The 12,929-nt window shown below is 51.8% G+C and overlaps 5 protein-coding genes across 5 annotated transcripts; 2 read left to right on the top strand and 3 right to left on the bottom strand.

Annotated features, from left to right (window-relative positions):
• Positions 1-1,085: 1,085 nt before the first annotated feature.
• BO82DRAFT_248234 (ribonuclease P Rpr2/Rpp21/SNM1 subunit) lies at positions 1,086-1,640 on the bottom strand (the record flags this gene model as incomplete). Its single annotated transcript, XM_025630848.1, has 2 exons — positions 1,086-1,385; positions 1,527-1,640. Coding segments are annotated over 2 exons (414 nt in total), but the record flags the coding sequence as incomplete, so codon positions are not given.
• Positions 1,641-1,904: 264 nt separating this feature from the next.
• On the top strand, positions 1,905-4,592 carry BO82DRAFT_356078 (ATP-dependent RNA helicase SUB2). The gene is made up of 5 exons (XM_025635620.1): positions 1,905-2,376; positions 3,019-3,429; positions 3,482-3,842; positions 3,894-4,151; positions 4,202-4,592. Exons 1-5 carry the CDS (start codon positions 2,130-2,132, stop codon positions 4,245-4,247), a joined length of 1,323 nt encoding a protein of 440 aa, XP_025490075.1. The 5' UTR covers positions 1,905-2,129; the 3' UTR covers positions 4,248-4,592.
• Positions 4,593-4,673: 81 nt separating this feature from the next.
• BO82DRAFT_314360 (histidine phosphatase family protein) lies at positions 4,674-6,184 on the top strand. The gene is made up of 4 exons (XM_025632507.1): positions 4,674-5,084; positions 5,305-5,568; positions 5,745-5,957; positions 6,053-6,184. The coding sequence occupies exons 1-4, from the start codon at positions 4,909-4,911 to the stop codon at positions 6,117-6,119; spliced, it is 720 nt and encodes a 239-aa protein (XP_025490074.1). The 5' UTR covers positions 4,674-4,908; the 3' UTR covers positions 6,120-6,184.
• BO82DRAFT_356074 (DASH complex subunit HSK3 family protein) lies at positions 6,055-7,046 on the bottom strand. The gene is made up of 2 exons (XM_025635619.1): positions 6,361-7,046; positions 6,055-6,287 (listed from the first exon to the last, which is right to left on the bottom strand). The coding sequence occupies exon 1, from the start codon at positions 6,943-6,945 to the stop codon at positions 6,478-6,480; it is 468 nt and encodes a 155-aa protein (XP_025490073.1). The 5' UTR covers positions 6,946-7,046; the 3' UTR covers positions 6,055-6,287; positions 6,361-6,477.
• Positions 7,047-8,094: 1,048 nt separating this feature from the next.
• Positions 8,095-10,552, bottom strand: BO82DRAFT_288035 (ketopantoate reductase family protein; the record flags this gene model as incomplete). Its single annotated transcript, XM_025631606.1, has 4 exons — positions 8,095-9,736; positions 9,796-10,225; positions 10,304-10,344; positions 10,401-10,552. The coding sequence occupies 4 exons, from the start codon at positions 10,550-10,552 to the stop codon at positions 8,095-8,097; spliced, it is 2,265 nt and encodes a 754-aa protein (XP_025490072.1).
• Positions 10,553-12,929: the final 2,377 nt, after the last annotated feature.

Raw genomic sequence — 12,929 nt, 5'->3', positions numbered from 1 at the left:
GCAAACATCCTGGGTAATCTTGCCAAGAAGCCTCTCAAACATGAAGAAGCTGAGATGAAAGCCCGGCGACAGTGGCATCTAAACTCCTTACTGCCCACCTTCGAGTAACGCCACAAAAAACTGCAAATCATAAACCGATATTGTCCTCACGGACCCAATGACATGACTTTACAACTCTGCACGATTAGCACAGCGTTCTATATGCTTACTTTGATTCCAATCATGGTTGAACCATGAGCCTATGGGAGGAATTTGTTTCTCTTTTGGTTACGTACTCGGAGAGGACTATTGACTAGAGATTTGGATGTTCGCCGCGCGGCGATTTTGAACCCGAAATTCGATCGAGGCTTGACAGGAACAAGCATGGCGTTATTAGTATTTGGACTCTACTTTTTTTACTTGGCTACCACTGTAGCTTGTCTCCTGATTTATGATTCACGCCTTCCAATCCACGAATCTGATGACCCGGCTATCTGTTCAATCATGATGCGATTCCCCGGTATGCATTCATAATTGTTTGACATGACATCTTTTGATTTTTATATCGTCTTCACTTTTAGCTCTGGAACCATTGCAATGGAACTCTACATCAATGAATCTTTCCACTGGTCCCCGTGCATTTCAGTCATCCCGTGATATACAGGCACATGTAAGTTTGATACCTCGGTCATAACGGACCTGGCAGATAATCAACAGTGATTGCAAAACCCGAAATAAGGTGCTGTGAGGGACGATTGCAGGTGATGGTGTTATTTGCAAATCCCTTCACGTGTTCTTAGCCGGAGCACTTCTGTTAGAGCCAAGCAAAGAAACTAAGCTCAATATGGATAACTCAGTGTATGCCAGTTGTGCCAATATAGTCGGCATGACGGCACACGTGCAGAGCCTCACGGCTCTTTCGCCAACAAATTCCCAAGAATTGGGCTTGGCTCAGAGACAGATAACGTTCTGCCGTCGCTTTAGAAGGGCTATCCCGCAAGATGTTTCAACAACCATATGCTGATTGGAGGCAATACGAGACAAAGGCTCCTATGAAAATCTTTGCAGCGTGGGTAATGTATTCAAGAGCCTGCACTGTTCTGATTGTCTTGCTTCTCTTGGCCTTGTTCTTGCCGACGATCAGTCAGCTTCTTGCTGCGCTTCTCTGTTTGGGGGAAACGCTTCTCTGTCCCGCAAGTAGAGCAACGAATGACCAAGAGTTCAGCCCATGGCTTTCTGCGGCCGCGGCTGGGATTCCTCATTTCGCGCGTACAAGTTACTCCAGGAAGTAGAAGCGTATCACATCGCTTGCAGAAAGATCTCTTCATGTCAACCGGTAGGCGAAGTTGCGTTTTCAGAGATACGCCGCGCATTTGTGACAAGTAATTCCGAGAAAGCTGAGGTAGCTGGCTCGTTGCCGCGTTCTGCCCATCCAGGGCCGTGGTTTCGCCCACAGAACCAGAACCAGCAGAGGGAGAAACGAGTGGCACTATACGTGTTAAGACACTTGGCTTCTGGTCTCCTGTTTCATTTGTGGAGTCGCCAACATGATGAGCGCTGGATTGGGCTTGCAGGAAAGTAGCCGCTTTGTATAGATAGTCAATGCGCGCGCGTATGTGGCTGTTGACACCTCCTGCAGAATCTTTCTTGCCTTTGGACTTTCCTTTGACCATTGCGATGATTGGCCAGGGGCCAGTCCTTTTCAATGGTTGTGTTGTAACAGTCGTACTGGAGGATGTGGAGAGAATCACAATGGATGAGGAAGCTTTCCTTCACTACCTTTATGTCAGAAGCTAACCGAAAGCGGTCGCCGGGGGCCCGAACCAACCATGACTAATTGACTTTGCCACGTGATCGAGCTGTCTGGGCTCAGCCGCTCCATCCCTTCGCGCGGCGAATGTCCTTCTCTCTCACCATCTCCATCGCCTTCCTTCGCGCCAACAACCTGCCATCACCCTCAATCTATCTCACAGCATCAGCGAGGGCTTCTCACGTACTACTCAGAACATAGATCTACCTACTTCAACCGGTTTCAACCCGCTTTTCGACCACTTCGGACCTAGGCTTCTCTGCCTTGGTAAAAGCGACGCGCTTCAACAGACAGAGTTTTCCCATCTAGACCACCTTTTATCTCACCACAAACCATCAACATGTCTCACGAGGAGGATCTCATCGACTACTCCGACGAGGAGCTTCCCACCACCGACGCGGCCGCGACCACCGCTGCTCCCGCCGCCAATGGAGAGGACAAGAAGGGCGACTTGACTGTTTCTGGCGGCCGCTCCGATAAGAAGGGCAGCTATGTCGGTATCCACTCGACCGGTTTCCGTGACTTCCTGCTGAAGGAAGAACTTCTGCGTGCCATCACCGACTGCGGTTTCGAACATCCATCGGAGGGTTAGTCCATCATACGTATTCTTTCCCAAAAAAAAAAAAAAAAAAAAACCAAAACCTCCCTCCATTGCTCCAAGTTTCAACGTCCGTCCGTCCATCTCCGCGGGAAGGAGAAAGAGTTCCATAGTCGCTTCCGGGCATATATATTTCGTTCGAGCCTGTGGGCGGCATGAGGATGATGCGTGTTTCGGGTCATCAAAAAGACGAGCCAACCCTGCTTGCAAGAGTAGGGAGCAATCCAGGCTTCCGCTTGTTGCTCTCCTTTGCTTTGGCAAATTACGGCAAGACCGTGTTCAGCAAGATCTTCGGGACCTTATCTCGCCTGTGACCACTTGATATTGTTATTCGAGTGGATGTGTTGAAAGGAGCCGCACCGCTTCTTCACTTTTCACATGATACTCGTCCTCTTGCCGCCTGCAGAGAGCTCTTGGAGTTGGAGTCTGTATCGCTGGTGATTGGATTTATCGATCCATTGCCCCCTGCGACTCTTCCTTGTTGTGGTTTGCGCTGGATTTGTCAAATTGACGTATCATCCTTTATTTCGATACCTGGGGGATGGACGGACTTGCGACACGGATTGCTTTACTTTCATTTCAAGTCTCATACATCGAGTACAAGTCTAACATACGGTCTCGCCTACCACAGTCCAGCAAGTTTGCATTCCCACCGCCATTTTGAACGTCGATGTTCTTTGCCAGGCCAAGTCTGGTCTCGGTAAGACTGCAGTCTTCGTCCTCACCACATTGCACCAACTGGAGCCTGTTCCGGGAGAGTGCTCGATTCTCGTTATGTGCCACACTCGTGAGTTGGCCTACCAGATCAAGAACGAATATGCTCGTTTCAGCAAGTACCTTCCCGACGTCCGCACCGCCGTCTTCTACGGTGGTACTCCCATCCAGAAGGACCTGGAGGTCTTGGCGAACAAAGAGTCTTACCCCAACATTGTTGTCGGTACTCCCGGTCGTTTGAACGCTTTGGTCCGCGACAAGAAGCTGTCTCTGCGCAATGTCAAGGCTTTCGTTCTTGACGAGTGTGACAAGATGCTTGACCAGATTGGTGAGTTCTGTTTCATCCTGTGATTCGTATACGTGCTAATAATACGTCATAGACATGCGCCGTGATGTCCAGGAGATATTCCGTGCTACCCCCGCCGATAAGCAGGTTATGATGTTCAGTGCCACCCTCTCTCAGGAGATTCGGCCCGTCTGCAAGAAGTTCATGCGCAACCCTCTCGAAGTCTACGTCGACGATGACACTAAGCTCACCCTTCACGGTCTTCAGCAATACTACATCAAGCTCAGCGAGGCGGAGAAGAACCGTAAGCTGAACGACCTTCTGGATAGCTTGGAGTTCAACCAGGTTATCATCTTCGTCAAGAGCACACTCCGTGCTCAAGAGCTCGACAAGTTGTTGCGCGAGTGCAACTTCCCCAGTATCGCAGTTCACTCCGGAGTGAGCCAGGAGGAGCGGTAAGTCCGCCTCAGCAGAAAATATCGAGAAAGTCCACTAATGTCCTATAGTATCAAACGCTACAAAGAGTTCAAGGAGTTCAACAAACGTATTTGTGTCGCGACTGACGTTTTCGGTCGTGGTATCGATATTGAGCGTATCAACCTCGCTATCAACTACGATTTGCCTGGAGATGCCGACTCCTACCTCCACCGTGTCGGTCGTGCTGGCCGTTTCGGTACCAAGGGTCTGTCCATCTCCTTTGTCAGCACCGAGGACGACGAGAAGGTTCTCAAGGACATTGAGAAGCGCTTCGAAGTTGCTCTTCCGTAAGTACACATCACACCAATTCTTGCAACAAACACTGACAATGACTTAGCGAATATCCCGAGGGTGGCGTTGACTCCAGCACCTACATGGCTTAGATGAGTGGTAGTTTAAGCCACGGGCTATTGAATACGATCAAGCCATTTCCTTTATATCTCGTCGTTAGTTTTCATTATTTCCTTTTGGCGTGATGGTTCGGTTACATTTTCCTTGCTCTTCGGCGAGGCACTGGTTGGATTATGCCGGGAAACACCAGAGACATCTAGGCAGAAAAGCATACTGAGTCATAAGCAAGCAACTACCGGATACCAGTGCCTTCTAGCATGACAGCTGTATTATCAATGTATGTTTGAGTGGGAAGTTTCACGCGTAGATCAGTAGATTGGCGCGTGTCTATTGTTTAAGAACGTGACATCGATGCAACAATGTTTCTGATAAGCAAGAAGAATCTCATCCAGCGATGTAAGCTAAATATACGGGGGCACTTTCTGCGCCTCCCCCAATCAAATCAACAACCACCACCCTAAGTGAGTACAGTACGGTGTAGCTATCGATAAGCCCGCCCCTGTGATTCATGGAAATAATGACGCAACACGAGAAACCGGCCCCTCCTGCTCCCCACTTGAATCCAAGAACACGAGAACGAGATTAAAAAGCAATTGATTATATTCCGTGCCTTCCCTTGTTCTTAACTTTGACTTGCCCATTCCTCCACATCTTCTTTGTCTCTCTCACGCAAAACCTCCCTGGATTCATACCATGAGCCCCCGGTGCTTCATCATCCGCCACGGCGAGACCGAATGGTCCCTCAACGGCCGCCACACGGGCACCACCGACCTGCCCCTCACCGAGAACGGAGAGAAGCGCATCAAAGCCACCGGCAAGGCCCTGGTGGGGAATGATCGATTGATCGCGCCGCGGAAGGTCGTTCACGTGTATGTTTCCCTTGCCCGTACCCTTGCCCGTACATACCCTACACTCTACAGTGTGTGTACAATGCACCCTCGAGTGTAGCTGTGCTGTGCTGTGCTGTGTTCTTGTCTCCGGGGCATCCGGGCTCAAATTCCTCCATGCTAGGCGTTACGCAGCAAGACGTACAGCATAGGCATGCGCAAACGGGGTCAGTACAAAACTAACCCACCGGGCGGTAAATAGGTATGTCTCGCCGCGGGCGCGCGCGCAACGGACGCTCGAGCTCCTCGAGATCGGGTGCAAGGAGCGACTGCCCTGGACCGAGGCGCGCAAGCCCGAGGCGGAGGAGCCGATCCGCACGGAGGCCCGGGTGGAGGTGACCGAGGCGGTGCGCGAGTGGGATTACGGCGACTACGAGGGGTTGACGAGCCGGCAGATCCGGGAGTTGCGGGCGCGGAACGGGGAAGGGAGCTGGGATATTTGGCGGGATGGGTGTCCGGGGGGAGAGTATGTTCTTTCCTTTACCCCCTTCTCTTCTCTTTCAAGCACAAGATTATTCAAGTTGGGAAAACTCATACTGTGGAATGGAATGGTTCTGTTTGGCTGGCCATGTTCCGGTCTAACTGAGTTCTGACGGGGTTATTGTGTGTTTGTGTCTGCTAATACCGAGGCAACGAACCCAGATCCCCCGAAGACGTGATCCAGCGGCTCGACGCCCTCATCGCCGAGATCCGCGCCAAATACCACGGCCCGTGTTTCGAGTCCGAGTCCGCCAAGGGGGATGTCCTGATCGTGGCGCACGGACATATCCTGCGGGCGTTTGCGATGCGGTGGACGGGCAAGCCGTTGACGGAGACGGCGTTGATTTTGGAGGCTGGTGGTGTGGGCACGTTGAGGTGAGTTTCTTGCCCGGCTGCCCCTGCTTTCTTTCCCTCTTTGTGTGTATGTGTGTCTGCAACCCAAGTGCTAACTCTCCCACCTACGACAACAGTTACGAGCACCACAGCATCGACGAGCCCGCGATCATCCTCGGTGGAGGGTTCGTGGTTGACGCCTGATCCCATCCTCGCTCTCGGTGCCTGTTTCGAACCAGGCACGGTAGGAAGTATCGTATATGCCGCTGTATAAAGCCGAATAACGCTGGACTGGCAGTGGCGATGGGTAGGTGGTAATGGTGGTAACGGGGATGGATCAAGCATCCCATGAAAGAGAGCGATAGAATCAGCCTTCACCATAAATAGCAGTTAGCAACACAACACATCCAATAGACGGATCCATAGTTCCCAAGAAAAAACCCACACTGATATGCCCCCAAAGAATAAACCATAGCATACTCTTCCCTTGTGGTTGTACAGAGTACCCGATATCCATTCGAACCTTCCCTCCCCCTCTCAAGAGATCAAAGGCCTAAGATCCTCATTCACTCTCACTCTCCACCCCATTCCCAGCCCCCGTCCCAGCTCCAGCTCCAGCTCCTGCTCCAGCTCCTGCAGCAGCAGAACCAGAACCAGAACCAGAACCAGAACCAGAACCACCACCCTCAGTCTTGATAATACCCTCCTCTCCCAACACCTTGGCCGACCCCATAAACAGGGCCCCGACATATCCCCCCAAAAAACGCATATCCTCCGCCTGGACGGCCGTCATGCGCACCAGGTTCTCCGTGTCGCGGAGGTGGCTGTTCAGCTGCGCTAGCTGCGCGTGCAGGTTGGCGTACTGCCGGGTTTTGGCCATGGACATGCTGGTGGTGCTGCTGCCGGTACCACTTAGACCGCCGCCGCCGTAGCCCATAGAAGGAGCCGCGGAGGGGAGGATGGAGTGGCGGGGCATGTGGTGGGAGTGGCTGTGGGAGTGGCTTTGGGTGTATTGGTGGGAAGGAGGCATGGTATCGACGGTTCTCGCGATAGAAACTGAAACTCGTGTAGCGGCAAAGGGGTACCTGGAGAGGAGATCGGGTCTGTGGTGTGGTTGTGGTTGTGATGGTGGTGATTGTGGTCGGGAAGGGCTCTCCGTCTGGCTCTCCGTCTGTTGACATCTACGGTTGGGGTCACGTGCAAGCGTCGCCGCGGAGATCATGTCTCCCGAAAGCCTGGACACCTTATACCGGCTACCATCACAACATCACTTTCCGATCGAAGTTCGTTTATTGTTGAGGACATGGTTCTTTCTAATCAAATGAACAGTTGCCGTGCCATCTGACGACCTGGTGGCTTTCACTATTACTCTGCATGAACATGAACCCAGCCAAATCAAACACAACAATCACCCGAATAAATAATGGACCCCCTGCTCTTTTTATGCGCCAGAAACCAGACCACGATGAAAGAAAACGGCAGGGCTGCATAGGAACATTAAAAAGACAATGATTTAGGAAATGCAAAGGAGGGCATGCATGTCAGATTGACTTGGATGAGATAAGGAAAAGAATCAGGCAGAGATAACAAATCAAGACGACGGAACCACATGTATGAACTCGACAAAATCATGCGCCGACTCGGATAGTGTACAACAATTTGTCATGCAGAAGCAGAATGTATGATCAGTACTGGAGAATGAACGTCCGTGGTATAGCTGCGAAAAGTAAAGAAAAGAAAAACGTATTTATCGCTCGAGCGGAGGCCCGTTAGCATGGGAATCAGGAATTGCTGCAGGGGTGGTTAAGGCAAGAAATGTGGGTAAGAGGGATAGAGTCACCCCCACGAGCAACACGTGCGCAACAGCGCCCGCTCAACCAAATGAGAAATTCAGGAAGATCCTTAAGTCCGTTGCATATATGTGAACAATTGAACAAAACCGGAGGATGACACAGGATGCGGTTCAATCCTCTTATTTTTGGTGCCGAGCTTCTCATCAAAAGTATATCCTTTATAAGAGGCAGAAAGCAACCTGGGTGGATTCCCCTTCACGGCAATCCAATACAGGCGGATAAAGAGGAAGTATAGTGGACCCGGCAAGCATGCGCACGGTCAAAGGGGCTCAACGTGCTCAGCTGCGGGCGAGGGGAAGGGTGGAGGGGAAACGGTTTCTTGGCTTTCAACGGACAGGCGCCGCAGCTTGCTGCGCGCCGAGGCTGATCTGGCTGCTGTGGGCTGAATTCTCGGAATCGAGGTTCGCACTGGCGCCACTATCACCGCTCCCCGCGCTGGCGCTCGCACTTCCAGTCAGACTTCTTTCCTTTGGGGTGCCCTTGGTGGGATACGAATTGCTCACCCCAATTTGTTGCTCAACTTGTTGCGGGCCTACCGCATTACCATGTCCTGGGGGATACCTGGGAACAGGTGCACGCATGTGTCCCGGAGGAGACGGATGACCGCCGTTCGGGGGCCCATGAGGAGGGCCGAAGTGCTGATCCTGAGCAGTGGCCGGACGGCCCATGCGAGGACCAGGCGGGCCACCGTAAGGAGTCGCCGGCGAATGGCTGTTTCTCCTACTGTGTGGGTAGGGGTGCGGGGGATAGTCGCCCATGCGACTCGTGGTCATGGAATTGGTACGTGAACCTGCAGCCATCTGGTTTCTATCAACAGCGCCGTACCGGTTTGACGAGTAAGCCATCATGGGGTTATCCATGAGGGAATCATGGAGTCCCGGGATTTCCTGCATGATGCGGTCACTGGCACGTTTTCTTCCTCCCCCAAAGTAGCGGCTGAATGTACCCGACCGACCGCCGCCGCCGCCGCCGCCATTGGACAGAAGCTCAGGGTTCTTGCGTATTTGGCTGGCACTCGGGAATTTCTTGGCTCTTCGTGACGTGATGCTCAGCATATCCACATTGTCTGGGTCGATGTTTGGGACCAGGCTGGTATCCATGGGATCGAAATAATCATCCTCGTCTTCCTCATCGAAAGTGGCCCTAGAGGGGGCATTCCTGCGGGGCGGTCCCCGCCTCATGCTCATTTCATGTTCCCGAAGCTGCAACTCGCGCTGCCGCAAAGCCAACTCGCGTTCTCTCAAGGACAGGTCAGCAGTCGACTGCGAGTGGACAGGACCAGGAGGGCCGTCGGGATAACCGTTAGGGTTCCTGGGAGGAGGCCCAGCTTCACCAGCGTCATCGTAGACAACCAGGTGGCTAAATTCCTCCAGTCCCTCCAGAGACGGCTCACGAGGAGGCATTCTGGCAGAAGCGGGCGGAGGCTGTGTGCTGGGGGGTCGTGACATTCCGGGCATGGGCGGTCCGCGTCTAGGAGGTGGCATCATCATTGCAGAGCTTGACCTGCCAGGAGGCGGGCGCATGGGAGGACCATTCCTGGGTGGAGGAGCTGAGGACATCCGGGTGGGTTGGGGAGGCGGAGCTTGTACAGACGGAGTGGGCGATTCGCGGGGTTTGCTTAGATTGGTGGTATTAATGTGGTGCAAGATAGCATAGATGGTTTCGATGCGGGGAAGGCGGATATTGAGTTCTGTTGCCAGCTTGATTGGGGATCCAAGGTACGTCTCGATCTCCATAGGACGACGAGCCTGGAAATCCTGATACATAGTGTTGGGAGACTGAGACGCGGCCATCGCATCCATTGTCTTCTGAGGAAAATCGCTTGGGAAAGAACAGCCGTGTGCTTTGGCCAAATCAATGAGCTCGTCAATCACATCGGTGACCAGTTGCCGTACTCCGACCTTCTGCAGGAGTTCTGTTACGTTGCCGTTGTCAAACATGACGCTTGTTGGGTAAAATGCAATAGGCCTGGATGGTGACTGATTAGTGTTATGATCTCGAGGAAAGGATGGCTCGGGGATATTCACCCTATTATACGCTCGAATTGCTCTTGTCTAATGTTGTTCGACACTTTGCAGTCGACTTGACCGGAGCTCAAGGTCATCGCCAATGCGGCCGCCATGTCGGTTTGCATAGCCGATGGAAGGGTCGAATTGTTGTTGGTAGCACCGACCCAGATATTCGACGAGTTCAAATGCTCAAACTCGCTGGGTCCAATCTGTGAGATCTCCACGCCAGAAACGAGTGAGAGGACAACATTCGTGGGGAATCGTTGTTCGAGGTGGGATTCGACGCCAAGGGTGTTGGTCGTGTTGAGCAGAATGCAGGTATGTTGAGGGGTAACCACGGATTCAATGACCGCTGCCAGGTCGTAGACATCGGGCAAGGCCTTCACGCAAAGAATAACATAGTCATATGCATTCTCTCGTGATGCCGCCTCTTCCGGTGAACGTACCACTGTAGAATGACCGATGTCAGCTGACCAGCACCACCGCTTGCGGTAATCCAACCCAAAAAAAAAAAAAAATAACATACCGTGACGAGGTTTGAATCTTTCATTGCCAAATGCTTTCGACCTGTTGGTCAATTGTTAGAAGGCCTCCTGCGTTGTGTAGTAGCCAGAGAGACAAACTTGAAAGACACTCCGTATTGCGAAACCGCCTCAAACCCCGATTTCCAGACTAGCGTTACGTCGCAGGAGGTGGACGCCTGGAGCCTCCAGGAAAGAAAAGCTGAGATAGCGTTGCTGCCAACTAAACAGACCCGTGTTAGACGACGACCCATATTGAATTGGCGATCGAAGTAGTTGGAGAAGGGAAATCATTGAAGGGGGTGGCAGCGTGAGGCTGATCCGGAGCACAAGACGGAGGGAGCCTGTCCGTCCGTCCTGGCCGAATCTGATACCGGCGAAGACTGAGAACTAACCTGACAGAACGCGCAGGCGCGGTGGAGGAGCCATGGTGATCGATCAAAATTGGAAAGAAGCGTTCCCACCAGCCGATATGGTGGAAAGAAGGATTCGTTGGGTTATCGCCTAACTGCGAGCCGGACCAGAGTCGCCAGAGATCACGGCTGGGATGCGCAATTGACGTAGGCTGCCACCGAACGAAGGAACGCAGTGCGATCGCCGAAACTAGGATTATCGATTCGATTCGAATGCTGGACACACGCGATAGGCGCCAAGTGTAAGATAGTGAAAGTAAGGGGAATCACAGAAAGAGAATTTCGCGATAATTAAAACAGAAAAAGTAAAGGAATTTCAACCAGGACAAACGAAAGGAGGTGGTGGTGGTCGTAGCGAGGGAGAGGGAGGGAGGGAGGGAGCGTGAGGGAGAGTAAAAAAACAAGTTTGGAGGAACGAGAGAGAGAGAGAGAGCGAGAAAGAAAGAGAGGGGTGAGGGAGGAGAGAGTGAGAGGGAGGGGTGGGTGAGGAGAAAGAAGGAAGGATAGTTAGTGAAAGGGGAAGAAGATAGCAGCAATCGGAGATGTTGAAGGAGACAAGAAGAGATTCGGGATGGGAATAGGAATTATTGGGGATGGGGATAAGGTGCGGATTGGATGGTTTGGCTATGTTCGCAGTAGTAGTAGCAGCAGCAGGAGCACCAGGACCAGCACCACCAGCAAAGCACCAGCATCGGCAACCAGCACCACCAGCAAAGATGAACCGGCAATTCAGCAGTTCAGTTCAGTCAGCTTTGTGCGGATGGGCAGCCCGAATGGGAGAGCTGATGGAGCCGTACGTATCTTTTTTTTCCCCTCCACTGTAATAATAATAATATTTTTAAACTTTTTTTGGTTTACTTTTTTTTTTCTTCTCTTACCTGGTTTGCTTGTTCACCCATAAACCTCTAACGGTCGTCGTGGATCCCCCGCCAGGGCTCAATCCGGAAACGGAGGCTGGAAAGAAAGAAAAGATTGACTGCCGACGGAAAGAGTAAGGAGGGGAAAGGAGGGAAACGGAAACAAAAGAGCTGCAAGCGACAACCAAATGGCGAGAGAAGGGTGGGTGTAGTTACCAGGTGTGTGCGACTGAGTAAGAAGGAATGTCTGCCTCCGGGGATGGGAAAGGATGACAAGGCGTGATGAGACCAGACAATAATACGTACTGATGGGCTGAAATTGGCCGCATGCTAAGAATACATAGTGAACTCCGGAGCACTGCCTTTGTTGCTGAGTTACTGACACTAACTATGCTCATATGCTACGCCTGCTATGATAGTTACCTGCAGGCATGGAGTAAACAAGCCATGATCTGCCGTATATCAATCACCACAACATTCAATGAACAGTGACTGTTCGAATTGCTCGGGCAGGTTAAGGGGACTGAGTGTCCATTCATTGTTAATCATTGACTGTATACCCACACGTATAGCAGTTCAACAGAAACCCATTATATTGAGGCTGAGGCCACTGAGAACATTCACACCGGAGATGCTGATAACTTATGAGTAGTAGTCTTCATCCAGACTTGCTGTGCGAACTAACCCGTTCAGAGTACTGTCCACGCTACTTACTTCCGTCCTATCGTCCCCAATCAACAAACCGGTTTTTCATGCTCGGTTCGCTTCTTCAGTTCCTCTTGCGGTCTCTGGCTTGGTATCCTACTGCTAAATAGTTGGACATGTTTATTATTCGGTTGTATTTGGCTAGGTTTGGTACTTGGGATATGCAATTACCGGCAATAAAACCACTCGATAAACTAGGGTGCTAAGAGTAGTAGTCGGAAGGCGATACTTATTAGTTCCTCCCCCCGACGAAAGCAGGCCAGCCCCCATGATATCTCTGATAAGCGCAGTCATCAATCCATTTCTCTCCATCTCGATATCATTCATTTTTACCCCTGAATGTTCACCAGGGACGAGTCAAGTCCCCCACCAGGCCTTCAATCCATGGAATTATCCTTCACCAACAGCAATTAGTGTCCACCAGCACTAGGTTACGGGCAGATCCACGTATGACCGCGCGCCGCCGACGACAGCGACGACGAGGACGATGACGACGGGAAGGGGGGGGGTTGAGGAACGCGGGCAAAGGGGGGTGGATGGGAGGGGGAAACAACGGGGTTCAATTCAAACGCACTGCCCGTCGAAATATCCTGATTATGCCATTGTTTGGTTGTGAAGGGAAATAGTATCGTACATAGAAATGTCTAAGTGATTTA

The sequence above is a fragment of the Aspergillus uvarum genome (assembly GCF_003184745.1).
Source record: "Aspergillus uvarum CBS 121591 unplaced genomic scaffold BO82scaffold_42, whole genome shotgun sequence".
Taxonomy (NCBI): Eukaryota; Fungi; Ascomycota; class Eurotiomycetes; order Eurotiales; family Aspergillaceae; genus Aspergillus; species Aspergillus uvarum.
Note: the sequence above shows the minus strand (reverse complement) of the source record. Positions and strands in the feature narration are given on the sequence as shown.